Source organism: Zonotrichia leucophrys, chromosome 17 (assembly GCF_028769735.1).
Source record: "Zonotrichia leucophrys gambelii isolate GWCS_2022_RI chromosome 17, RI_Zleu_2.0, whole genome shotgun sequence".
NCBI classification, from domain to species: Eukaryota; Metazoa; Chordata; class Aves; order Passeriformes; family Passerellidae; genus Zonotrichia; species Zonotrichia leucophrys.
In genome coordinates this window covers 4,872,598-4,898,456 of record NC_088186.1, presented here as the reverse complement: position 1 = coordinate 4,898,456, position 25,859 = coordinate 4,872,598, and the positions used below count along the sequence as shown (strand labels likewise).

General features: G+C 49.5%; 1 protein-coding gene across 5 annotated transcripts in view; it reads left to right on the top strand.

Annotated features, from left to right (window-relative positions):
• Nucleotides 1-9,465: 9,465 nt before the first annotated feature.
• The window catches only part of FUBP3 (far upstream element binding protein 3), a 38,875-nt gene continuing 22,481 nt past the window's right edge, over nucleotides 9,466-25,859 (top strand). For 3 of the 5 annotated variants that reach the window (XM_064727529.1, XM_064727527.1, XM_064727524.1), the window contains exons 1-5: nucleotides 9,466-9,579; nucleotides 16,445-16,550; nucleotides 22,525-22,575; nucleotides 23,051-23,084; nucleotides 24,640-24,689. In XM_064727529.1, coding sequence (XP_064583599.1) covers nucleotides 9,487-9,579; nucleotides 16,445-16,550; nucleotides 22,525-22,575; nucleotides 23,051-23,084; nucleotides 24,640-24,689 — 334 coding nt within the window. In that variant the 5' untranslated portion in view covers nucleotides 9,466-9,486. The remainder of the gene's footprint in view (nucleotides 9,580-16,444; nucleotides 16,551-22,524; nucleotides 22,576-23,050; nucleotides 23,085-24,639; nucleotides 24,690-25,859) is intronic. The other 2 variants (XM_064727525.1, XM_064727526.1) reach the window with 2 other exon arrangements.

Here is a 25,859-nt window from a genome sequence, read left to right as displayed (position 1 = left end):
GGCAGGGATTTTTCCTGCAAAAGACAGTGAGGATAGATGGATTTTAAGAGAAAATTCCTGGAGAGAGAGAGCAGTTGTGGGGCTGCTGGGTTTTTGCTTAAACTTTATGTTGTTGGGCAAAGAAACACATCACTGGGTCCATAAAAGGAAAAACCATGATGTTTTACAGGAGGGAAGCAGGGGGGTCTTGTGTGGTTGTGCCCTGTGGGACTGTGCCCATATCACATCCTTTCCTGGGGCTCCATGTCCCATCCGGGTGTGTAGGAGGGGACCCTGGATCACTTCTCCCAAAAAAGGGTCAGAAAATCCTGTGGTGCTGCCCAGTATCCCATCACTTTGTGCAGATGGCATTCCCCAGCCCTGGGTGACATCCCCTCAGCAGGGCAGCAATGGTTTCCTCTTGGGAAAACCACAGGATTCCCCAGATGAGTGGTTGGCTCCCATTTCCTTTGGAGATGTGGCTTCCAGTGGTCCATGGGAGCACAGGAGGCACCCTGGGCACTGCACACAGGTCACAGGGCTGCAGCACAGCACGGCTGCTCAGCATTCCCATCCTTCCCTGGATCATTTCTCCTAAAAAAGGGACAGAAAATCCTCTGGTGCTGCCCAGTATCCCATCACTTTGTGCAGATGGTGTTCCCTAGCCTTGGATGACATCCCCTCAGCAGGGTCACTGGCAGCAATGGGTTACTCTTGGGAAAACCACAGGATTCCCCACAATGAATGTTTTGCTCCAATTTTCCTTTGGAGATGTGGCTTCCAGTGGTCCATGGGAGCACAGGAGGAGCCCTGGGCTCTGCACACAGGTCACAGGGCTGCAGCACAGCACGGCTGCTCAGCATTCCCATCCTTCCAAGGCAAAGCCATCCCCCCAGTGAGGTTGGGAGTCACCAGCCCTGATCTTCCCAGGCAGGGGGGAGATGGTGGCCTTTGTAAAGCCCTTAACAAGGTGGCTTTGTCTCACGTTTAACAAGGAGCTCCCTCGCTCCTTTCCCAATGCTGTGTCCCTGAAAGCCAGCTTTATGCTCTGGCTGGGGACACGCTGCTGTGGGGCCGGATCAGAGGGACACAGGGGCCCTTTGCACGGCCCTGACAAAGGCTGCCCCGGGGGGACAGAGCCTCACAGCTCAGCCGGCTCGGGGAGGGACAAGGGACCCACAGAGGGGGCTGCGCTCGGAGCCCAGCGTCCATCTGGTCACTCGATCACAGGGAATGACCTGAGGATGCTCAGGGAGGGCCAGGGGCTCCTTCTGCTCTGTCCCCCCGCAGAGGGGGCAGGGGGAGTGGCTGGGAAGGGACAGGTAGGTTTTGTTGGCCGCAGGTAACAGGATCTGCAGCCGTTGGTGCCTCCCTGCCCTCTGCTCTGGCTTTGGTGGGGGGTGGGAATGAGGAGGTGAGGGCTGGAAATGAGACCTCCATTCAGCAGGGATGGTTCAGCAGGGATGCTTCCCTCACCTGGAAATGGGTTTGGAGCAAGCCTCGAGGTGTCTCAGCTCTGGCACCCACAGATCTGACTGGGCAGGTGCAGCAGCAGGAAGGGAGCACCAAGAGTTATCCTTGGATATGAGCAGCACCTTGGGGGTGGGAGTGAGGAGATGAGGGCAGGAAACGAGACCTCATTCAGCAGGGATGCTTCTCCTCACCTGGAAATGGGTTTGGAGCAAGCCTCGAGGTGTCTCAGCTCTGGCACCCCACAGATCTGACCAGGCAGGTAGGGAGCACCAGGAGTGATCCTTGGTTATGAGCAGCACCCTGGGGGTGAGAGTGAGGAGATGAGGGCAGGAAATGAGACCTCATTCAGCAGGGATGCTTCCCTCACCTGGAAATGGGTTTGGAGCAAGCCTCAGGCACCCCTCTGGTCTGGACCAGGCAGGTGCAGCAGCAGGAAGGGAGCACTGCAGTGATCCTTGGCTATGAGCAGCACCCTGCTCATGGCACAGCCATCACCCATCCCCGTGTCAGCATCCAAACTCCCCTCTGCCACCTCCTCTTCCTTCCCTGGGGGCTTTGCTGGCCTCTGCTCAGTTTGGGAGCTCCTGCCCTTCCCTGTCCCACCCTCTCTCACCTCCCCCTCAGCCATCTGCCTCTGAGCCCCCCGCCCAGCTTTGCTGTCACACATTAAAACCCCAGCTCAGCACCAGGGTCAGCGTGTCACAGCGGCCCCTCATCGATTTGTTTTACCTCCCCTTGGCTAAAGCACTTTGCCCTGGCCCCTTCCATGGCAGAAGGAGCTTCCCAAGGCCCTCCGCTCTCCCCTTGCCCATCCTGGTCCTGCATGGCTGGACCCTGTGGGCAGCAGGGGCCCAGATGAGCCGCTGATCTCCTGACCCTCCCCAGGGCACCTAATGTGTCTCCCTGGTTTATCTGGATCAGTATTTCTGCAAGGGCAAGGAGGATCCCTCCAGGGGAAGGAGGGGATGAGGGGATCCTGCTTGTTTGCACAGCCCCACGGCTGGTTTAATGCTTAGCTGGGCTGGGTCATCTCTGGGGATTGGGAAGGGAGGAAGACCCCAAATCAGGGGTGGAGCTCAACCACTGAGGTCTCCTCCTCCCAGTTCTCACTCTCTGCACTGGGGCACAGTGGTTGGGATATCTTTGCCTTCAAAACCCGAGGAGCTGGCATGGCTTCAGCAGGGGTGGGGCTGCTTTGGAGGATCTGCTTCTCGCTCGTGGTGTTTGGGCCTGGGTGAGGGGTTTTGGAAATGTTCTACTTGGTGCTGGGACTGCTTTTATAGAAGCCTGGAGGTGACAGTAAAGGACGATCATCAACTTAGTAAGTCCAAGCAGTGAGAGCCCTGGCTGGGACAGCAGCCTCCAGCCCTTCTTGCTGCACACTGGGGATGCCCAAGGCATGAGGATTCTTGGTTTTATGGCTTGGCTCGGGGAATGAAGGCAAAGAACACATGGACAACACTCCAACACCAGCCCTGCTGAAGGCACAACACCTCCAGAAGCCCTCCTGTCCCACAGAACCACCCCACAGCCGTGCCCAGGGTCCCTGTGCCAGCCGCCAGGGCAGCCCGAGGAGAAAAGCAGGGAGCTCTTGGCAACTCTGCCTTTTGCTTTCAGCCTGGCCCTCTCGCTATTTATTGGTGACTTTTGTCCTTGGCCAGCTTAGCGGCTGAAAGGGGCTGTATTATATCACATGGAGGCAGCTCCTGGGGGGAGAGGGCTGCGCTTTCTGCGCGAACAAAGCAGGGTTGGCTAATTCCCCTCTCCTCCCGCGGCACCCGGGTCCCATCTGGTTGACACAGTTTGCTCCAGTGTCTCCTGCTATTAAGCCCCCACTTGCCTGCTTGAATCACCGGCGCTCCCCCGCCCCTGCACCCTCGGCCGCTTTTTCTTGCTTTATTTTTCATTTTCCCCTAAAGCCAGGCAGAACTTGCTCCGTGGAGTGATGTCAGATGTGTGCGAGGCAGACCAATAAAACCTAATGCATCCCCCTCTTTGTCTGCCGGCCTCTCCAGCGCCTCACATTTTCCACTCAGAAAGCCACTTAAAACACATCAGCAACAATCCCTCACAAAACAGCCACTTGTTGGCTAATTGTGCCGAGGGCCCGCACTGCGCTCTCCTGCCAAGGAGGCTCTGATGCTGCCAGGAACCAGGGCAGTGGGGATGGGAACCCTCAGCATCCACCAGGATTGGCCCTGGGGTGCCTCAGCTGCTCTGCAGGGTGTGGTGAGGGATATGGGGTTGGGATGTTTCTATTCCCCACAGCTCTGAGAGGATGCTCAGAGCCATTTCTATTCCCCCTCAGAGGCAGGAGTGGGGCTCAGCTCAGCCCTCGCTTTGCAGCAGGATGGATGAACAGCTGTTTGCAGCAGTGCTCCCTGGACTCTGTCCTACCTGCTGATTCCTTCCTGGGAAGGAAAGCAGGCAGCTGCAGTGGGATGGGAGCTCTGGGGGGATGAGATGGGTGCCACCCTGCCAGACCGGTGACTTCAGCTCTGTGGCTGTGACTCTGAAGGCTGGAAGAGCTGCCCTATGCTGATGGGAGAGAGCTTTGTGGCAGCTTAGAGGGATGCCAGTGGGTTTCACTGGAGGGGATGGAGATCCAGGTACCTGATGGAGGGCAGAGAGGGTGCAAATCAGAGATGCTTCAATGCAGGAAGGGAGGCAGAGAGGTTTGGACCTTTGCCTCCAAAAATCCCTCCCAAGGAATCCTTTGGGCCCTTTGGGATATGGGAAAGAGATCAGAGGGTGGTTATCTCCCCCTCTGCAAACAGGGGACCCAGCCCTCCCCTCCCCAGAGAGATACAAGTATGTGCAGTATCTGCATTTATTTTTCTGCAGAAAAACTTGGAGAGCTTCTGCTGCTGCCACCCCCGGCATCCTGGGGAGCAGGATGGGAGCAGTGTGCACTCACTGCCGCCTGCTCTGGGGGCGGGGGAGCTGTCACACCTTTATCTCACAGCCACCCAATCACACCTGAAATTTGGGCTAATTTGAGGCAGGCAAGGAGGTTCAGACACAGTGCCAAGGAGTGGGAATGCGCTGTGCTGGGCAGGCAGCCCAGAGCCCTCCCTGCAGGCACCGAGCACACCTGCCCCCGCTCACCTGCCTGCATCCACCTGGGCAGTTCATTGGCACAGGGCAGAGTCTGAGTGACTCACAGGGACTGGTGCTGCTGCCTGCTCTGGCTCCATGGCCAGGCTGAGCCTCTGCCCCAGTGGCAGCCAAGGGATGAGGCGGGAGATGCTGACAGCTGCCTTGCATTCCCATCCCCATTCAAATTCGCATCCTGTTCCCATTCCCATCCCCTTTCTCATCCTGTTCCCATCCCCATCCCCATTCCCATGCCCATGCCCATCCCCTTCCCATTCCCCCATTTCCATCCCCATTCCCATTGCCCCATTCCCTTCCCATCCCCATTCCCATTTCCATTCCCCCATTCCCATTCCTATCCCCATTCCCATCTGCTTTCCCATTCCCCATCCCCATCCCCGTTCCCATCCCCTTTCCCATCCTGTTCCCATTCCCATCCCCATTCCCGTTTCCATTCCCCCACTCCCATCCCCATCCCCATTCCCATTCCCTTGCTGTGCCATGGGGGTCCCTGTGGGCTGGTCAGACCCCACCCCACACCTGTCAGGGGCGGGTGCTGGGGAGGAAGGGGTTAAGCAGCGGCAGGAATCCGAGGATTACAGGTTTGTGTCCGGACTGTCCCATCTGTCAGCAGCACAAAGACGAGCCCTGTGTCGGGCTGGGCTGTCAGCGAGGAGCCCACCACTACATTAGGACTCCATTAGGGAGGCTGGTGCTGGGAAATGGCAGCTGTCAGGACACTATCATTTCTCCTGTAATTCCTCCTGCTCCTTTCTCAACTGCACTTAAATAGCAGCTCTACCCACTGGGCCAATTTTGCATTTTCGTCCTCCCCGCTGCTCCTCTTCTTTCTTTAAAGCTGCAGCTCCCTGGGCTCCTTCCCTGCAGCCTGCTGGTGCCAGTGCCAGTGCCAATGCCAGTGCCAGTGCTGCCTGTGCCAGAGTTGCCTGTGTCAGTGCTGCCTGTGCCTGGCCATGGCATCTGCACAGGGAGGAGGGCTCAGGAGCATTGGCAGCATCCTCACTGTGGAGCCACAGCAATGCCAACCTGGTTTGAAATGGGAGCTCACTGGCTCCTGAGCCGGCGCAGGGAGGAGAGGAGGTGGATCACCATCTCCAAGGATGGTCCTTCCCTTTTCCCATCATCTGGGGCTGTCTCTGAGCTGGAGGATGTTCCCCAGGCTGTGCTGCCCTTGTACACCAGGCTGGCTGCTGATGCAGGGCTGGCCAGGATGGGGACAGGATGGGGCAGAACAACGGGTGGAGAATGGGGCTGGGGACCATGACCAGTGTGTCAGAGCAGAGTTTCCTCTTCCAGCCACAAAATCTGTGGCTGGGGACCATGACCCGTGTGTCAGAGCACAGTTTCTTCTTCCAGCCACAAAATCTGTCCAGTCTTTCAGCATTTGCCAGAGGCTCCTGGGTCACACTGCCTACCACATCAAGGTAGGATGATCCTCTGGTACCAGGGGACCCAGAGATAAAACCACAGACAGACAGATTTCCTGATGGGACAAAATCACCTGGAAACTCTCAGCACCTGCAGAAAAGCAGCTCAGCATGGTGAGGGGAGCATGCTGGGGGTCTCTGTGCTCACAGCTTTCCTAGGAATGCCTGCATCTTCCCACACCCTGCCCTGCCCTCAGCGCATCTCCAGCTGGACCAGCGCTCCCCGTGGAGCCTCCTCTTCCAGCAGGGGATCAAAACAAACACTCGTGTGGGGAAGTGCATTGCAGTGGTGCTCGAAATAAATAACTAATTTCTCCCTACATGATCTCAAGGAGCAGGAGAGGTGTGAATAGCAGGGCCCGGTGTCGGGCTGACTGGACTCCCCGGGGCGGTAATTCAGAGGATGACAAACATAAGCCAAAGAAAAATGTTGAAAAATGGGCACTTCCCGCAGCCCTGAGCAAAGGAGCTATTGCAGGGTTTGGAAATAACGAAGGCAAAGAGAGGGAGAGAGGGGAATTTTCTCATTGAGACCAAGTGAAGTGCCAAACAAGCTGCTATTATGGTGGCTTTGAGAGGCACAGGGAGGGGGTGGTGGGGAGGAGAGTAGGGGGAAGGAGAGGAGGGAGAGAGGGCTGGAGGAAGGGAGAAGAGTGGGGGCTCTGGGGGAGAAGGGGATGTGAGGGGCCAAAGCTGTGAGGTGACACAGGGGACATGGAGAGAGCACCAAGGTGTGTGATGGTGGCAGGGCCACCACATGCCAGCACGCCACCCCTCACCCCCACATCTCCCCATCCTCATTCCCAGCCACCTTCTACCCCCTACAACCATCACCACCACCACAAGGGAGGAAAAAAAAAAAAAAGAGAAAAAAAAGAGATGGAAAGAAGGAAAACAAAATATCTACAGTTGTCGAGACAAGGGGAGAAAAATAGAGGCAAACATCCATAATTTTCTCTGTGGGGCTTTGCAGTAATTGAGCCATTTGGATAAAAATAAAGGCAGCAGGCCCTTTAGGTAAGAGGAGCTTTTGCAATCCAAGAAGGCTGAATTATGCGTCTTGTATCACTTGAAACCCCCCAGCACATCACCCCCCTTCTGCCTCCCCCGTGCGACACCAAACCACTTTCCCTTTTCTTCTTCTTCTCCTTTTTTTTTTTTTTTTCCCTTTCCCTCCTCCTTTTTTAAGTACCCTGTCAAACAGCATCCGATGAGAGGAGAATTTCAGCTGTCACAACTAATTTCAGTGTGTGTGTGCAAAGGTGTATGTGTGTGCCTCGAGAGGGGGGAGCTGGGGGTGGAGGCGTAGAATCACTCCCTTGCTTTTTATTTATTTATTTTTTATTTTTTTATTCCTCTAAAAGGAAGATTTACATCAGAAATTTGTTTCTGGAAGTGTTTAAGGCCTGTAATTTCCCTCTTTTCAATCACTGCCTGATGTCTTCTTCTTGCCAGCTCCAGTGCTGAGGCTGGCTGTCACCCTCCCAGCAGCCTGGTCCTTTTCAGCTGCTCCTGCCCAGTGCCAAGGAGGATTTTCCATCTCTTACCAGGGCTTGGGGATCCCAAAATTCAGCTCTCACAGCCCTGAGCATCACTCTGGGTCTGGTGGGGAAGGTTCCAGCTTTTCCCTGCCTATGTCACAGTGTTGGTGGATTTGTGCTGCAGGTTTGGTCACCTTTGCAGCCACTTTGGGATTGGCATTAGCTGGAGGGTCACAGGGTGGATCCTGCTCAGGACAGGGCACCCCTGAGAGCCAGGTGGGGCTGTTGGGGTGATCCCCCATCCAGGATAAACCCAGGGGAAAAGGGGCAGCTGGTGCTGAGCACATTGGGTCTTCCCAGCCAGAGTCAGGAGGGGAAAATTCCCTGAATCCAAAACCTCTGGGTGTTCCCAAGAGAGGAGGAAGCAAAGCCCTGGGCATGGCTGGAGGTGTTGCCTCCATCACGTTCAGAAGATGATGGGGTGGCTGTGGAGATCATCTCAGGTGATGAAGAGCTCCAGGCCAGGCTGGGTGGAGCTCTGAACCACCTGGTCTCATGGGAGGTGTCTAATGGGTGGGACCAGATGAGCTTTAAAGTCCCCCAAACCCAAACCTTTCCGTGGTTAAAATCCTTCCCCCATGGGCTGTGTCCCTTTTCCTAAAACAAATGGACTTTTTGCTTAAAATGACCCCAGCTTCTGAGAGGAGGAAAAGCTGGGGAGCAGGCAGCCCACTGCTGTGAGGTGACCAGGGCAGACTCTGCACCCCAGATCATTCCATCAGCTCAGCAATTCCTGCTCCTGTAGGCACAAATGGGATGCACAGAACTGGAAAGAGCAAGACCCAGCCAAGGAGGAGCGCAGAGCTCTGTGGGACGTCCCTCAGGTGTTGAATTTCCTACTCAGGGCTTTGGGAAATGGGCTGTGGGGTCACTGAACCTTGTGTGCAAACCCAGCCAGGCCAGGAGCTGGGTGCAGGCAGCATTTTGGGAGGGATCACCCAAAAATGACACTCACAAAAAGCAGCAGGAAGGGCTGTGTCGGGCCCTGCTCAAGGAACAAGCTTTGCATGTTCTTTGCATGAATCCTTGACTAACTGGTCCTTGCATCATCATCCCAGAATCTCCTGCTGCTCCACTTGGCAGGAGCGGGGGCTGGACCAGACCTGGGGGCACCTCCAGAGCACCCCATGCCCAGAATCTTTGTGCAAAAAGTGTCACCAACACCATGGCAGTGTCCAGCCATGGCCATGTGAGTCAGGAACCTCAAACACATGGACCAAAGCAGGCAGGGAATGGAAGCTGTTCCCAGGGATGGGAGGCGTGTTCCAGGGAGGGGCTCAGTGAGGGCACAGCCTGGCATGGGATGGCACAGGCACAGAGAGGGCACAGAGGGGATTGCATGAGCAGGGAGAGGATGGCAACAGGTAGGGATGGGATGGCAAGGGCAGGGGTGGGAGGGAACGGGCAGGGATGGGGTGGAAGAGGTGGCGATGGGATGGTACTGGCAGAGCACGGAGAGCAGGCAGGGATGGGATGTCACAGGTGTGGATGGGATGGAATAGGTGGGAATGGGATGTCACAGGTGTGGATGGGATGGCACGATCAGGAATGGGATGTCACAGGCCGGGAGGGGCTGTCAGGGGCAGAGCAGGGTCCGGGACAGCGGCGCTGCCGGTCCCCGCGGTGTCCCAGCCCTGTCCCATCCCTGTCCTCGCCGTGTCTCATCCCTGTTTCCTCCGTGTCTCCCTCATGTCCCCTCGATGTCCCATCCCTGTCCCCTCAGTGTCCCCGGGTCCGTCCCGGGGGCGGTCCCGGGGGTCCCTGTGGGCGTGGTCTATCCTGACCCCACCCCTCTCCCCCATCCCCACCCCTCGGCGCGCGAGCGGCCCCGCCCCTCACCGCGAGCCCCCTCGCGGCCCCGCCCCCGCGGGGCACTTCCGCCGGAAGCGGGGGGCTCCTTCCCTTTCCGGGCGCGGGCCCCGGGCGGAGCGGCGGGACGGGCGCGGGCCATGGCGGAGCTGGCGCAGGGACAGAGCCAGAACGCGGCGCCCGTGGGGATCAAGCCCGAGGGGTTCGTGGACGCTCTGCACCGGGCCCGGCAGGTGAGACGCCGGCCGGCGGGCCGGGGGCGGCCGGGAGGAGGCGCGGGGCGCCGCTAGGCCGCGGAGCGGAGGCGGGGCACGGCCGCTGCCCCAGTGCCGGGAGAGTCGAGCCCTGAGGGGGCGGCGGGGTCTGACAGCCCGGCCGTGCTCGGTGCCGGGGCTCTGGCGCTGCTGTGCGGGAGGGGGCGGCCCGCAGGCTCCGGCCCCGGGCTCTGGCGGGGCTGAGGCGGTGCCGGTTCGGGTCTCACACCGGCCGGAGAGCGGCACCGGGGCTGGGGAAGGGGCTGGGCTGGGTGTCCGTGAGGAGCGGCTGAGGGAGCTGGGGGCGCTCAGCCCGGAGAACAGCAGCCTCGGGGGGACTTTGTTACAGTGTCACTCCCTGAAAGGAAGCTGTCCCCAGCTGGGGCTCAGGGAAACTTTGTCACAGTGTCACTCTCTGTGCCCAGGTGGGGTCGGACTCATCTCCCCGACAGCACAAGAGCACTCAGTCTCAAGCCATGCCAGGGGAGGTTTAGTTGGGCATTGCATGGAATTCCTTCCCAGAAAGGGAATTAGCCATGAATGGGCTGCCCGGGGAGGTGGTGGAGTCCCCATCCCTGGAGGTGTTTAAGGGAACCCTGGATGTGGCACTCGGTGACATCCTCTGATTGACAAGGTGGTGATCAGTCAGGTTGGGTTCCATGGCCTCAGAGATCCTTTCCAAGCTAATTGATTCTGTGCATGCAGACCTGGGCAGAGCAGGAGCTTGGCATTCCCTGCAGGGAGAGAGGAGGGGGCACTGAGGTGCTCCCCGAGGAATCCATGAGCTTGCTCAGTGCTGAAATGGGAAGTTCCAGTGCAAGTGCCCAGCCCTGCAGGAATCACCACCCTTGCCTTCAGCACAGGCTATTCCAGGTGTTGGTGTGCTCCTTGGCTTGTGGAAGGTGCTGCAGAACCAGAAGCTGCTGCTCCCAGCACGGGTGCTGTGCCTGTTGTTCCCATCTTCTGTTGCAGGTCTGCCTCAGGGATTTGTTTCATCTCTGAGCAGGCTGCACATGCAGGAGCTGTGACACAGCTGAGTGCCAGCAGCAGCTGCTCAGAGACCCTTTGCTCTCTCCAGGTGGGAGAAATCCCCTCCTGTGGCCCAGACTTTGTCATTTCACTGACAAACTTCTGAGGGAGCCAAGCTGGACCCTGAGACCTCTCAAGTGCTCCCTGTGGGTGCTGTCCCCTCACTCCCAGCTCCCCTGGGAATCAGGGGCAGCCAGTCCCTGTTGTGTGCAGCCTGCCCAGGGGCACCTGGTGCTGCAGACCCACACCCTGCCCCTCCCAGGACACTGGAGCTGCTCTGGGGCCACTGATTTCCCTCTCAGCACAGGCTGGTGGGTGTGAGCTGCTGCAGGGTGAGCCAGGCCTTGCTTCTTGCAGCCCCTGTCCTTGAAATGTGGTGTCTGAGCAGCCAGACTGGGTTTTGTGCTTGGTGCAGTTCAATTGAGAGTGCTGCAGCTGCTTTTGTCTGACCTGATTCTATCTTACTCATTGCAAAAAACATCTTATTTAAATATCTGATAACGCTGCCACCTGTTAGCAGTTGAATAACTCATTTATGTAAAAGAAAATAATTATTTGCTGTTGAAGTGCAGCTGGTTGGAATTGTTTTGTGAGTGTTTCAAGTCCAGAAGAGGCCATGAGGTTGGTCAGGGGTGTGGAGCCAGACTGGGAGAGCTGGGGCTCTCTGGAGAGGAGAAGGTGCAATGGGAACATTACAGCATCCTCCAGGATCTGAAGGGGCTGCAGGGAAGCTGCAGAGGAACTGGATTCTTCCATCAGGAGAATGGGCTCAAACTGCAAGAGGAGACATTTAGTCAAATATTAGGAAAAAATTCTTCCCTGTGAGGGTGGTGAGGCCCTGGCACAGGGTGCCCAGAGCAGCTGTGGCTGCCCCATCCCTGGCAGTGCCCAAGGCCAGGCTGGACAAGGCTTGGAGCCACCTGGGACAGTGGAAGGTGACCCTGAGGTGGAGCTGGGTGAGCTCTGAGATCCCTCCCACCCCAAACCCTTCTGTGTATAAAGGGTGATGCCTCAGAGCATCCTGGGCTCCAACAGCACAAACTGAACTCAAACTGCAAATGGATCTGAGCTGGAGCTGCCTCACTGCTCTCATCATGTTTGTAGGAGCAGTCTGTGAGACCCCAACCCCTGCATGAGGGAGATGGAATTATAAACAGTAAATAATTCTGGATTGTTCTTAAGTTCATTATACTTGCTGCAGTTATTCTGTACCTGCTGGGTTTCCATGAGCCCAAAACTGGAAGATTCCAGCAGCAACCTTCTGGCTGTCTCTCAGCCTGGCAACAAGAGTGTTGGGAAATGTGGGCTCTGCACGTGTTTGTGGGAGAGCAGTGTCCTACATTTTTGTGCAGTGAGTTGTTTGCTGCCTGTTGAATATGATTTTTTTTTTTCTGTTAGGGTTTGTGGGATGAAAGGAGGTGTTGGAGGGCTGAAATGTTTCCTTCCCCAGTGAAAAGAATTGATTTGAGTTCTGTAGAGGCTGGGTGAGAGAGCAGGTGGTTTTCTCTTGCACAGAACCAGGTTGTCACTAGTGACTCATTGCCAAATGTCACTGAAATGCTCCTCATTGCTCAGGTGATGGATATTTCCCTCAGCACCCTGCAGTCTGTGATGGACCTTCCTGGCTGAGAATCAGGAGAAAATGGAAATGCAGCTGCACCTGATGTTTCTCTGGAGGTGATGGCAGAGCTTTCACCAAGGGTTTGGTGCTGTGTTTGCCTGAGCTGTACTGATCTGGCACAGCTTTTGGCCTTTTTGGAGTATTCCTTTTGCTCTGAGGGAGTGAGGGAGCAGAGGAAAGAAATTCAGGATTTTACATTATGGGTTGCTCATCCCTGCCTTGATGTTTGAACCTTTCAAGGTTTTGTGTCACATGCAAGACCAGGAATCAAATTTGCTAAATTCAGTTCTCATGAGAGCCACAACATTGCAATCAGGCTCTGGAATACAGAGCTTGGTTCTGAACATCTTAACAAGGACAAGGAAGACTTCCCTGACTCAAGGAAAATGCATTCCTCAGAGCCACTGGGATGTGAGGTGATTATGGGAATATAAAACAGAAACCTGGAATAGATTTGAAAGAAATTACCTTGCATTGCTTTCAGCATTTGTGCAGGACCTGCTTGGATTTTTTGTGGACTCTGAAATATTTGGGATTTATGAATGATTATTTTTTCAAGGCAGTGCTGGGACTTTGAATTGCTCTGTCCTGCAACTTCTGCACCATGTCCCAAGTGGATTGGTGGCTCTGAGGTGGGGACAGGTCTGTGCAGCTGCTCCCTGGCTTTGGGGTGGGAAGAGAGAGAGAGAGAGGATGTTTGCTCCCCTTTTGGATAGTGGGATCAGAAAATAAGCAGAGCTGCTTGTACTTTGGACTAAAATGAATTTCTCTCAGACTCTCCTTAAGTTTTGTTCTTATTGACCAAACAGTGCCTTGCTGAGGCTTGGTGACCCTGTGATGTGCCATCCTGGCTACCTCAGAAATGGGGAATATCCTGAGACTGCCTGAGAGTCAGCAGGCTGTGTTTGAAATCCCTCTTTGTATCAGGCTCTGACTTTCATTTCTGTGCTGATGGAGGGGTCTTGGACAAACTTTTCTCTACCCCCTTTCTCAGGTCATCCTCAAATAGATTCAGGCTTTGCCAGTTACTCTGGTATTTAGGAAAACCTGTGACAAGAAGCTGGAATGGTTGTGGATGGTTTTATTGCTTTCTGCAGAGCTCTGGAGAAATGTCTGTCAGCCCAACTCAAGGGTTCTGCTGAGGGAATGGGAGGAGCAGCACAAGGACCAGAATAGTCTGAAGGGTCAGATGACAGTGCCTTATTGGGGTTTTTTTATCTTGCTAATACCTAGAATTGGTGATTTTATCTGTTGCTGTTCTTTGCAGGGCACCATGGAGAGGTTTTTCTTAGAAGCTGGGCCTGTTCTCTTGAAATTCTGCAGATATTTGTGTTTGAGTGTGCCTAGCAAAGAAGCTCCATGTTTAAAAGTGGTTTTGTATTACTCTGTATTTTGTACTGTCATTTTTCTATACATGTTAAATGTATGGGAGAACAGAAGTGCAAGGTGTAGGAAAACTTATATCTCTCACACAACTTCATGGATTAATTTGTTTTTCTTGGCTTTATCAGTGCAATTTGCAGCTGAGGCTTGTGTTGTTTTTTGAAGTCTTTGTTGCAGAGCTTTATTTTGGGATGCAGAAACAGTGATGCTTTTTCCCCAGTGTGTTTCAGAGCTTGATAAAATGGATGCATTGGGTTTAAGGGGAAGAAAAAAGGAGGAAAAAAACCTAAGGCTGACATGGAGCAGGACAAAAGCAGTGGCTAACAGCAGTACATTACTCAAGGTCATTGAGGCAGATAAGGGCTGGGTCTGCTTGCTTTTGCCATGTCCTAATTTTTGTGCTTACTTCCCTGCTGAACTTGTCATAAAATCTGAGCTTCCCATTTTAAGTTGAGCATGAGATGTTAAAATGCATTTTAGCTGCTCCATGTACTTTAAAAGCTCAACTTTTCATTTTGCTGGGTGCATTTTCCTGCTGTGGTGAGGTGGCACCGTTGTCTGCCTCTAATCCAGTGGCAGCTGGGAGGCTTTAGAGATAAGGGTGCAAGTTTAAATAAAGGGAGAGGGGGGGAGAAAGGAAAATATCCTAAAAGCTGATAATGTAAAAATTGCTTTAACACTCTTGCTTTGCCCTTTACTTGGAGGGTTCTGTGCCAGGGTGATCATTGGGGATCACAAAGCTCCCTGAGGTGGGAGGACACAGCCCTGGTGCCAGCAAAGGTCCTGAACACCTTTGTACTTCAGGCTGGTTTTTGATTTTCCTGGAGTGTGTGCTGAGTGATTTCACCTCTAAAGGATCATCCATAGCTTGTAAGTCATGATTAATAACCACTGACAGAAAGATTTCTTGAATAGGGTGTTGAAATTAAATATCCCAGAATATGTCAGAGTGTGTTATACCTGACACTGTTCTTTTAAGTCTAAGTTACTGTATGAAAACTGTTCATAGATTGCTGTAAAATACATTTTAAAATTTACATTTCAGCATTGAAGTAGTCAGAAAACATTTCTGCTTTTTGTATTTCATTGAAATTCTGTTCATCCCAAACATGAGGGGAAAGGGCTGAATCCATGGATGCAGTACAACTTTTATCAAAAGAGTGAAGCATCACCTGGCCCTCCCTCCTGGACAGGACAAGGTGTGTTAATGCTTTCAGAACCAGCTGGCTGGGGATTTACTGGAGATGTTGCTGTACACAATGCTTGTCATGAAAACTGCACTACAGGATTGCAGCTGGTACCAGTGGAAGATTTTATTCTCTAGCTCTGACATTCCTGACACAGCAAAGTTTCTGACTTTCCAAAAGGAGACAAGACAGGATGGACTATAAGGAGAAAATGGTCCAAACTTGGGGCCCTTTTCATGGAAGGCATTGAACAGAATGTTTGCTGTTCTCTTTCTAAAAGCAATGTTCCCAATCTTCCAAGATTATTTCAAATAGCTTTTTTCCAGTGCCCTGTGGTTCTGCATCTTGGGCAGTTGTTTGTTCCACTGCAGCAGAAAATAGTGTCAACAACCAGAGCTGCTGGAGATGTCTTGCTGTTGCAGTGAAATGCAAATTTTAGAAATCTTTAGATATATTGGTCATTAAAAACATCTCGGTGTAAAATGCTCTTTCATCTGCTCCTGTTCCTTATTCCCTGGTGAAACCCAGTTATAATGGAGTGAGATCAGTCTCTTGGTAAAGATTTGATGAAATGATTTTATTTTTGCTGGAAAAGGCAGCAAGTGCTGTAGCATACAGTGTACATGATATTTGTTCTGTAACTGCTTTGTTCTGTGCTTGCTTATTACAGCAGAATACTTTATGTGGGCAAGGGGAGCTGTGACAGTGCAGTTTGCCTGTCCTGTGAGGGTGAAATGGGGTGCAGCACCCAGGGAATGCACCTGAGTGTTTCTGGGGTGGTTTTCTGATAGAAAATTGATAATTAGCTCAGAGAGCAGCTGGAAGAGCTTGTGTTGTCAGCACCCACCTGTACAGCTGTTCCCCAGATGTCACTGGAGCTGAGCTTCACTTTTCTCTTGCATTAAGTGATGTTTAGATGTGTCTCAGTTTATTTGCTTACCTCAGTCCCCTCACTGTGCTACCTGCCTCTCCTCTTTGCTGTGAATAAACTCCTGGTGTCCTGGCTCAGCAGGGAATGGCAGTTTCCCCTGTGCAAGGCTTGGAAGCAGAGGCACAGGCAGCACTGGCTGTGTTTGTGCTGCACTGACCACTGCAGGAAATGGAAACCAGCTCTGCACTGATAGTTTGCCCACTGGCTTATTCCCCACACAGCAAACAAGAGTGATCCAGTCTCTGACAGGGAGCTCCCAAACCTGTCCTTGTGCTGTGTTTGCACTCTCCTCTGCTCCCCCACGGGTGTGAGTGCATTTCTGTGTGCCTGGATCTGCGTGGATGCAGGAGGGAGCACATGTCCTCCCACACAGCTGCTCCAGGACAAAGTTGGGGGGTTGGTTTGAACCCTCCTCCTAGCAAGATTTAGCTTGTCAGCTATCCATTGAGTAAATAATCCTGAATGTAATGTTCCAGGGCTGCTTATGATCAGGAAGAGGAACTGGGTGAATATGATCTTAATTAAGCAAATATTAAAAGCAAGCAGAAAACTGTTTGCTTTACAAATGAAGCACCTTGTTACAAATCCACCTATACAGTAACAACCTGAGAGAAGATTGGCCTGGGGTCAAAGCTTTATTGGGAGAAACAGCATTTAGTTGTGACTGATTATGCTTTTATCTCCTTTTTATAGATTGCTGCTAAAATTGGAGATATTCCTCACTTGAATAATTCTACAACACTTGTGGACCCCTCAGTCTACGGTTATGGAGTGCAGAAACGGCCCCTGGATGATGGAGGTAAGCTGCCTGTGGTTACTCAGTCTTGTGCATGCAGCTCCTGAAATCCATCTATGGAGGCAGTTGTGTTTTAAGCAGCTTTCTGTGTGTAGAGATTTTGTACAAGATGCCCTGTGCTGTTTACTCTTACCTAGATTGCCCAGTGTTCTTAGGCATTAGTATTAATGTGAAGCAATTCTTTGGTGGGAATCAGCAAACAAACTGTGTCATTTAAATCTTAGTCTGTGGTAGTTGAGGGAGGAGGATTTGTTCATTGGGTCTGTTCTGGAGCCCACATATAGAGCAGCAGGTGTACACAGCACATGTTCTTCCCTTCTTTTCTGAGAGCAGGGAATGTGTAGGGACAGCATTACACATGTTCCTTTCCATGTGTACAATAATCACAGCCCAGGAGCTGAGTTGCTGTCAAGTTCTGGTTGCTTTTTACTTGAATTTTAAGGAGAAAAGATATTTATTTAAGGTGATGCAAATTGGAAGGAAACTTCCAATATTTAGCTGTGCTTTCTCCATTAACATTTGAGAATTCTGAAATCTCTGAAGAATTTAAAATTGGCCATAGCCAAAGGATGGTTTATTGTATGGACCATAACTGGTAACTGTCATAAGTCAATATTTTATGAATTGTTGCAATTTTAAAATAAGCTACTAGTTTCTTACCTTTATTAGAACAAGAGTTCTAACAAAAATGCTAGAACTCGAAATAGAGTTTTTTAGGCTTTATTAATGTAATGATATGCATTGTTACAAGTGTTTAAACTGTATTATGTGTTGCTGTACAGATGCAAAGAGCTCACCTTTTCTTGTGAAGAAATAAAAAGCATGGGCATGGCTTTGTCTTCCTTTTTGCTGTTTTCCTCTGGTGTTTTTCCTGACACTCAAAGCCCTGCAGGGTGATTCTCTCCCCCATGAACATGTTCAGGAGTGCTGAGGAGATAAGCCAAGCTGCTGCCCAGCACTTCATTTTGAAAAGAATTTTTTTCTGTCTGATACAAAGGCTGAAAATAGCTGCATGTCTGCTCCTCAGTCTGGAAAAACATGCTGCTGCATGGGGAGAAGCTTCTCTCATGTGGAGCCTCTGGCTTGCCACCCTTACTGTTTTCTGAGCCCATGCCACCACCCACTTCTGTTCTCTGCTCTTGGCTCCATTTGGGCAACAGGTTGCTGCTGCTCCTTTGGTTTGGGGGTTCAGGAGAGAATGGATTTATCTGGGTGAGCCCCACATTTTGTATCTGTGTTGAGAAGCCAGGGGTCTGGCATTGCTGGTGTGTGCTGGTTCTGCAGGGGAAGGAGCTGGGCAGTGTTGAGGAATGCTGAACAGCTCTGAGCTTTGGGATGTGGCTGTGTGTGAAAAGGAGTAAAAATAGCCCTCTGGGAGCCTGTCATTCACAACATTTACCCTGCCTGTGTTTGTCATTGATTCATCAGACTGGAGCTCTGACCTCCTGACAAAATGGGTTTTAGGAACTGCTACCACGTGAGTTGGTTGTAGTGTTTCAGTGACAGGTTGGACTTTGTACTTAAACTTGCACTGGTGAGCCCCAGAAGGTGGTGAGCCTGTTTGTGTTGACACACAGCCTGTCAGTACAGTAGAGTCTGGGCTAGAAAAGTGCATTGCTGCTGGTTTCTTGTGCTCTGGAGAGAACTCCATGGGTGGGTGTTGTTCCTGGGAGAGCCTCCCAGAGTGGCTGTTCCTGACTCCTGCATCAGCACTTGTTCTGCTCACCCTGTCCTCAGCACTGGACCTTGTTTGTAATTGTTTTTAAATGCTGTGTTTGCCCTTGGGTTGTTCATACACATCTGTATATAGCTTTGTCCAACTCCCCTCCCAAAAACCTGGTCTTTGAGAAGGTGAGAAATGACAGAAGTCATATTTTAAAGGGCTGGAATTTGACAAAGAAGCAGGAATTGTCAGGGTTGTAGCAATTCTTTCAGCTTGGGTCATGTTGGGTTTTATTTCTAATGGTGTTAGTAAATCCTGTACTGAGATTCAGCTGTGTGATGAGTTCCCCCTACATTTGGGATCCTCCTGTGCTGTTCTTTACCTGAAGCTGTGGGTGCTTCTTGCTCTGGATCTCTTTGTGGTGTGGTCCATATCTCACTCTTGGGCTACCTGCTCTTGCTGCTGTGTAATTAAATGTCTGTAATGCAGCTTTAGCTTTAAACATCTGGAAGAGAGAAGTTGCTTTTAATAGGACACTTAAATTAGGAAAGCACTTCCTATTTGGATGATTTTTTTAGTCCTCTGTTAGCTGCAAACAAGGGGTGTTGGAATTTCATGCCCACACTTGTCTCCATTTTCTGCTTGTCTGTGAAGCACAGTTTGGAGATGTTGTTGTCAAGAAGTGATTATATTGTTACACATGCTTTAGAAATGTTATAGTGCATTTTATAGTGGAATTTGGATACATTCTACTGCTCTGGATGAGTTGGAAACAAATCTGGTGGGAAATTTCCCTGTATACTGCATATATATGTGTCTCACTGCTTCCTTATCCCCATGCAGCTCTTGGGAAATTATCTCTGTTCCTAATACTGCTGAAAAAATTGTCTGCAGAGGAAGTGTTTAAGGTGTCAGGAGAACTGTCTGTCTTTCAGGACAATCTCATTCTCCCCATCTGTTTTTGTAAACAGCTGCTGCTGTGGCTGCCTGATGCCAGCTGAGGAAGTGGTCTTGAGACAGGTGTCAGTGTGTTGATCAAAACAAATTCAGCTGCTTTTCAAGCATTTCTAGGAAAAACAGATTTAATATAATATCAGAAACCAGGATGTCTGAGTGCTTTTTGCACTTCCTTTACCATAACCCTCATCTGAACTGAGGAGCAGCAGGATCAGCCCTGGTAACCTGGCTCTGCTGTTAGATGGACCTTGAGACTGATTATTTCTCTTTTCCCTGGCTTCTTTTTTTTTCCCCTTTCTGGAAACAACTAGAAAGTAATCCTGCAAACAGCTGTAGTGCAGGGAAGGGATCAGGTTGATTTGTGCTGCTCCTGGGAAGTCAGAGCTGGCATTTCTGTGGCCACTTGCAGGGGTTGATGTTTGTGGGGCCAGGTGAGTGTGAGCTGCAGACAGACCTGGTGGCACCTTGCCTGTGGCTGCTGCTGGGCCAGACCCCAGCCCCCCTGTTAAGGGCCAACTGCTGCCTCTGTTCTAATTAAAAGGTCCCTCTAATTATCAGCAGAGATTAATAAGTTTGTTTAATGCTAAATAACCTTTAAAGAAGCAGCCTCCTTTTGTTCAAAGGAAGCAGGGATCTAGTTTGCTGCAGAGAGACTGATGGACAGAGCATTGCCCTTTGTTTGGGCTGCTTTAAAGGAGTGTCCTGGGAGAGCCATGGGATTAAGCAGCAGCATCACAGCTGAAGGCTGGGGCACCCTTTGAGTCTGGGAAAACAAAGGTGAGAGACCTTGGAGAAGCCTCACCCCCCTCTCTCCACTCCTCTCTCCTCCCAAAGCTCCTGTGGTACATCCAGATCTGAAGATGACTTGTTCTGGTGTAATAAAATTTGATTTTAATAGAATCAAGGGCTCAAATACAACACGATCCTGCTGTAGAGAGTATTTTATTCTTTCCCTCCAATGTGTTTTCAATGAAAATAGTGATGGGCAGAAGGGAATTCTATCCCTTACTGCTGATGGAAGTCAGTACTGGTGCTCTGACACATCTGCAGCACCAGTAGGACCAGGGCAAAAGTCCAGATCTCTTGGCAAAAGATTTTATTTAATACACAAAATGCCACTGTTCTTCAAAATTTGTAACTTTACAGATGGTCACTTTTTAAAATGAGATGGTTTAAGGGAGGGGAAAAACCTCCAAAGATTTGCAGCGAAGTCACACACAAAAATTATTAGGGTTTGACTATTTAATTCAAGAAAAACCCATCAATATTTAATGATGGAGAATTAGGATAACAATCTTTGTAGCTTTCTAAAATTTATCATGATCCCATTTTGGCTCTAAAGTCTGAAAAGCAGCCCTGTTCCACTGCTCTCAAGGAGATGTGTTGCTCTGATTTTATTCTAGCCATGAAGATATTCCTGAAGAGATTGCATATTCCCATCATGCACATTAATTTAGTGGGAGGCACTGCTCTGTTTTATGGGGTGGAAGAAAAATCCACATTTGTTTTGAGTGTCTGTTAGGTAGAATTCAGTTAAGGTGAAGCGTAAAGCAGATTGAAGAGTTATCAACCAGCAGGTGCCATTAATAGGAAATTGTGCTGATTTTATTCAGTATTTTTCCTTATTTGCAATGAAATGACTGCAGTTACAGTTAAATTGTACTGAATAGATGTAAAAGGGGGAAATATGTATGTGCCTTGTCAGAGTTCAGCCCCCTCCTTGGTGTGGAGGGAGACAGTGGAATGGTGCATCAGCTTTCAGAATTGTGGCTGCCCCAGCCCTGCCTCTCTGTCAGTCCCTGCTTTTCAGAGAAAAATGGACATGTTGGAGAGGGAATGGACCTTTAGCTTGTTGGAACTGGGAGCCACATCAATTTTTCCCCCTCAAACAGAGAGAAATCATAAATGACTTGAAGTAAATAATGTCCATTTCTCTCCATTTGCCTTCAAGTTCAGTTTATCTGTGAACTGTGGAAGGAATGGCCTCTCACATCATTTACTGTGCCATAATTTCTCCATACTAATTTGTCCAATAAACATGCATTAAGGCTGATACCTCCCTGTGGGGGTGAATGGCTTAGTCTGGATTCTGCAGCTCAGAATGGGATGGAGAGACATTGCTACCTTCATCTAAAGCATTAATTCCCTGTCTGATTTAACTCCCTGTGCTGGTACAGGTCTCCCCTCCAAAGCTGGCTTTTTCAAGTGTAGGATTGTGTTACAAAATGAAGGCTCTTCCCTTCCTTGCATGAACTTGGGGAGTTGATTATAGGATGTGTGTCTGTCTCATAATTTGTGGGCAGCGGCTGCAGCGGAACAGATTGCTAAGAGAGCAGTTCTGGTGAATTGAAATGAGAAGTGGAGATTTAAATACAGCCTTTGCAGGGTTAAAACCACTCTTTCTGGCATCTTGATAATGAGTGGCCTTGGCTGTGGCAGCCCCACTCTACACCAACACCACCAGAGCTACTGCTTGGAGTTGAAATATTCTGAGTTTGGTTGTATTTGCTCAGCTCTGTGGTAGAAGCTTATCAGCCAGAGCAAATATTCCCCATTACATCACCAGCTCCTTTTCAACTGCAATATTCACAATTATCAAATTAGAGCTTTTCGTATTCAGGGTGAGAATATGCAAAGACAAACTAAATGAGTCAATTAACACAGCAGTTGTCTTATCGCTGAGCTGGAGAGAGTAATAAAATAGAAACATTGTCAATATTTTGGTCCTGAACTATCACGGAGGTATTGACACGCAGCAGAAATACACTATTGACTCTCTTTGTCTATTTTCTTTGAGTAAAGTGTTTGGCCACAAACTTGATGCATTTTTCTACCAGATTTAGACAGTGTGGGATGCATCCACTTTCTATCCCTGCCACCTGATTGCCAATTTATTTCAGGTCAAAGAATGTGCAGCTTGCTGCAAGGTAGTTTGAAACAGCATCTTTATTCTCACAGCTCACATGTTGGCCAGTTTCATTTGTTTTGTTCTGTGCCCTCCAGGCATGCAATATAATCTTTCAACTGGTTGTTAGCACCAAATGGTCTGGGTTTTAGCTGGTTTGCTGCAGGCAAAGTCCAGTAGGAAGCCCAGCAGGGCTCGTGTTCCTACTTTGCATGAGTTGGTCTAATGATATTTTCCCCATTAACATTTGGAAGAAAGATCTAATCTGTTGGGGCTGGGGGGAGAAGTCTCTATCTCAGGGTTGTCAGTAAGGGAGATAATTGCTAATCATGGCTGGACCACCAGCTAGCATGGCAGAAATGCCTGGAATGTGTTGAAGAACATGTGTTTTGTTGGGTTGAAACAGTGTTTGGGTGCCACGAGGTTACTGAACAGCCCTATTCCTTTAACAGGTCTCCGTGTAAGTGGGCTCCATGGAGCACAGATCAGAGACACTGAGAGAAGTATGTGCCAGCCCTGCCAATGCTTGGACTGAGGGAATCTCTGAGGCTGCTTGGCTTTTATTCTTGTTTATTAATGCACACTGGTCTCCTTCAGATTTCTCTCCCTCCTCCCTCCCTCCCCCCCTTTTCCCTTTTTTTACTACTTTGGGTTTCATTTGGGAAGGGGGGAGGTTAGTTGCAGGGATTTGGATTTGGGCAGGCAGGATTTTCTCCCATGACTCTCAGCATGGGGAGACACGGATCAATTCCCTATCCTGTGTTCAGCTGGACACTGGGCTGTGCTGTGTGTTGATCAAGAAATCCCCTCCTGTTTTGTAGCACATAACGCATTCATTTCAGCCACTGAACCTAAATTACTGTTTTGCTTTTCTTTCTTTTTTGATGAAACGGTAAGAACTCTTTTTCTATAGGGATGAAGTTAGTTTATCCGTGCTAATGCTTTGATTTTTTTCCCTTTTTTCTCTCTCTGCCACAGTAGGTAACCAGTTAGGGGCCCTGGTACATCAAAGGTAAGCAGTGGGTTATGTTTTATTATTTATTGATCAATTCTAATTGTTTATTGATCCACCATCTGTAGTAGTGTTAGAAAGTCAGAGGTTGAGAATGTGGAAAAACTGTCAGCTTGGGTTTTCTACAGCCTGGCTTGTTTGTTCTGTTGAAAAAAGAGGAGTTGATGTGAAACTTGGATTTGGTCTCTGCAAATCTGCAGGACTGAAAAAAAGAAATTCTTCCTCCTTCCCCTGCCCTGGCAGGGGCAAGGCAGAAAAAGTGAAAAAAGATCTGGCATTTTGGTGAAAGGTGGAAGTATCAAAGACACATGTAACTGTTGTTGTTGTCATTATTTAGTTTTGTTGATGTAAAATGACCTGGGATGACTCCTTTGTCAAAGATGGTTTGGGAGGACTGAAGCAAGTAGGAGTTGTCATCCAGCATGTCTCAGCATCTAATAAAAATGTCAAATTCTCAGTTTTTCTCAAATCCTGCTCGTGAGAATTTTCTGTGTTGTTTTGAAGGGAGGAACATTTCTAAAGCTGGATTAGCCTGAAGGGGAATGGTAGTGCATTTCCATCCTAACCAGCTGTTTGGGGCCTCAGCAGAAGGGACAAACAATGTGCATGAAGGCTGTAGAAGCTTAAATTTTTAATGGCTAAGTTAAAGCTAATGTCCTCCCAGAGCATCCCAGAAAGGGATAGGCAGTGTTAGCACTTTATCTGCAACTTAGCTAATCAAGTCTAGTGTGTATTTTACAACTTTCCTAACTGATCTAAAGCAAAAAAATGGCAATATTTTAATATATCTGCCCACAAAACCTGCATTGAACTTACAATGCAGATGTTTAATTTCTTTTTAGATTGCTGAGCAAATTGTATATAATGCATATTTGCAAATTCCATGTTCATGGTGTTGTGTTTTCTCTAAGACAGAAAAAGCTAAACAAAAAAACAATCCAAGTTAATTCCTTTCTACTTGACTAAGGTCAGGTCTTAGGAAACTGCTTTGAGTGATTTGTTTTGAAGCAGACACATTGAAAATGTCCAAAGAGCAATAGGTGTGGGAGTCTTGAGATAATAAGAATTCAGAGGATAATTGAAGACAATCTTTATTAATTCCAAGGAAAATAATGATAAGGACAAGCAAGTGAAAAAGAGTCCCAAACCACCAGACCTGTGAATATGAGAAGGGGGATTTATGTCAGGACTGGCTGTGGTTGGTGTCTCCTGGGAAGAGAATACCCAGAAGGTCCAGGCTCAGTGATGAGGAAACTTTGTGCTTTTTTTGGTAAATCTGTCTGGAGCAAGAATGACAGAAGGAGCTTCTTCCATCAGCTCCATTCAAGATACCAGAAATAGACTGGAAATGGATCCAGCATAGGAGGAATTGTGTGACCATCAGAGATCCTTTCCAAAACAAAGAATTTTGACAGTGATGTGCTTTTACTTGTGTGTGCAGAGCCCCTGTGCTGAGCCCAGGCTCCATGGCAGGGCTGTGTTTTCCTCCAAATTGTTCTTTGTAATGACTTTGGGGTTTTCTTCCCTTTTCTTTCCTTTTTTTTTTTTTTTTTAGGGCTGTAATAACAGAAGAGTTCAAAGTGCCTGATAAAATGGTTGGATTTAGTAAGTACCTTGATGCTTCTTGATGTGTTTCCTGTGCAGGAATGCTGTTGATTCTGACACAAGTTTTTGTGTTTATTAGCCTTGGATAAGCCTTGTTTAATGCTGTCTTCATGGGGAACAGAGGATCTGTGTTTAAAATCCAGATGCAAGCTTCATTGGAAAGCTTGATGTCCCAGTAATAAGAACAAGAATGTTTGGTACAAGTTCCTGGGCATTTTAGTGATTTTCTCTTAAATTCCCATTAGCACAGTACATAAACAAGTCAAAAGTGACTTTATTTCCCTTCATTGCAACATTTTACCTTGATTATGCAAAACTATGAGAGTTGAGGACAGAAAACAACATTTACATGTTAAAATATGAGTTGACCAAAGGCAAGTTAAACAGAATTTTAAATTCCTCACACATTTGCTGCAGGGAAACAACCAGACCAGAGTTTTTCCTAGATTTGCATTCCTGATGCTGTTCTCTTTCAAGCTTGATCCTAATTTCTCTCTTCCTCTTAATGATCATTACTCTGGCTTTCAATGGCACCTCCTGCTGATGTGTTACTGCAGTGATTGCATAGACTCTTCCACTGCTGCCTCTCTGTGTATCCCTTCCAATTTGATATATGGAGAGTAAAGAGGAAAATAACAGGCCCTGCTAATTACCCCATAGCGCGCCAAGTTTTGTCCCGACTCTGTAAGACTGGAACTCAAATTCCTGCAGAGGAAAAGCTCCCTCCTCTCCTGCCAAACCTCTTCATTTGCCACTCCTGGTGCTGCACATGGAGCCCTGGAGAGGGGAGCTTGCAGGCAGCATCTCTGTTTCTCACCCTGATTCAGGGGTGGATGCAGCCCCACAGCTGAGATGCTTCTTTGGGAGCATCCTGAGCCAGGAATACCTGGTTGACTCAAAGCTTTGCTGTTTGTGCAGTCTGGGAAGGGCAGGAATGGTGATTGGCACAGCCTGTGCTCTGGGTGTCTTGTTGTGAAACAGCAGTTTAACTCTGAGAGTTAAGGGAGAGGGATATTTGTGTTCCCTGGAGGTTGATAGAGCATTTCAGGATGTGGTTCTGGCTGAGTGCAGACAGCCAAATAGCATGTCCATTCAAAAATGGCAGTAAAATAGGAATTATAAAGAAACAAGTCTTTACCTTCTTTAGTACTCCAAATAACTGGCTTATTG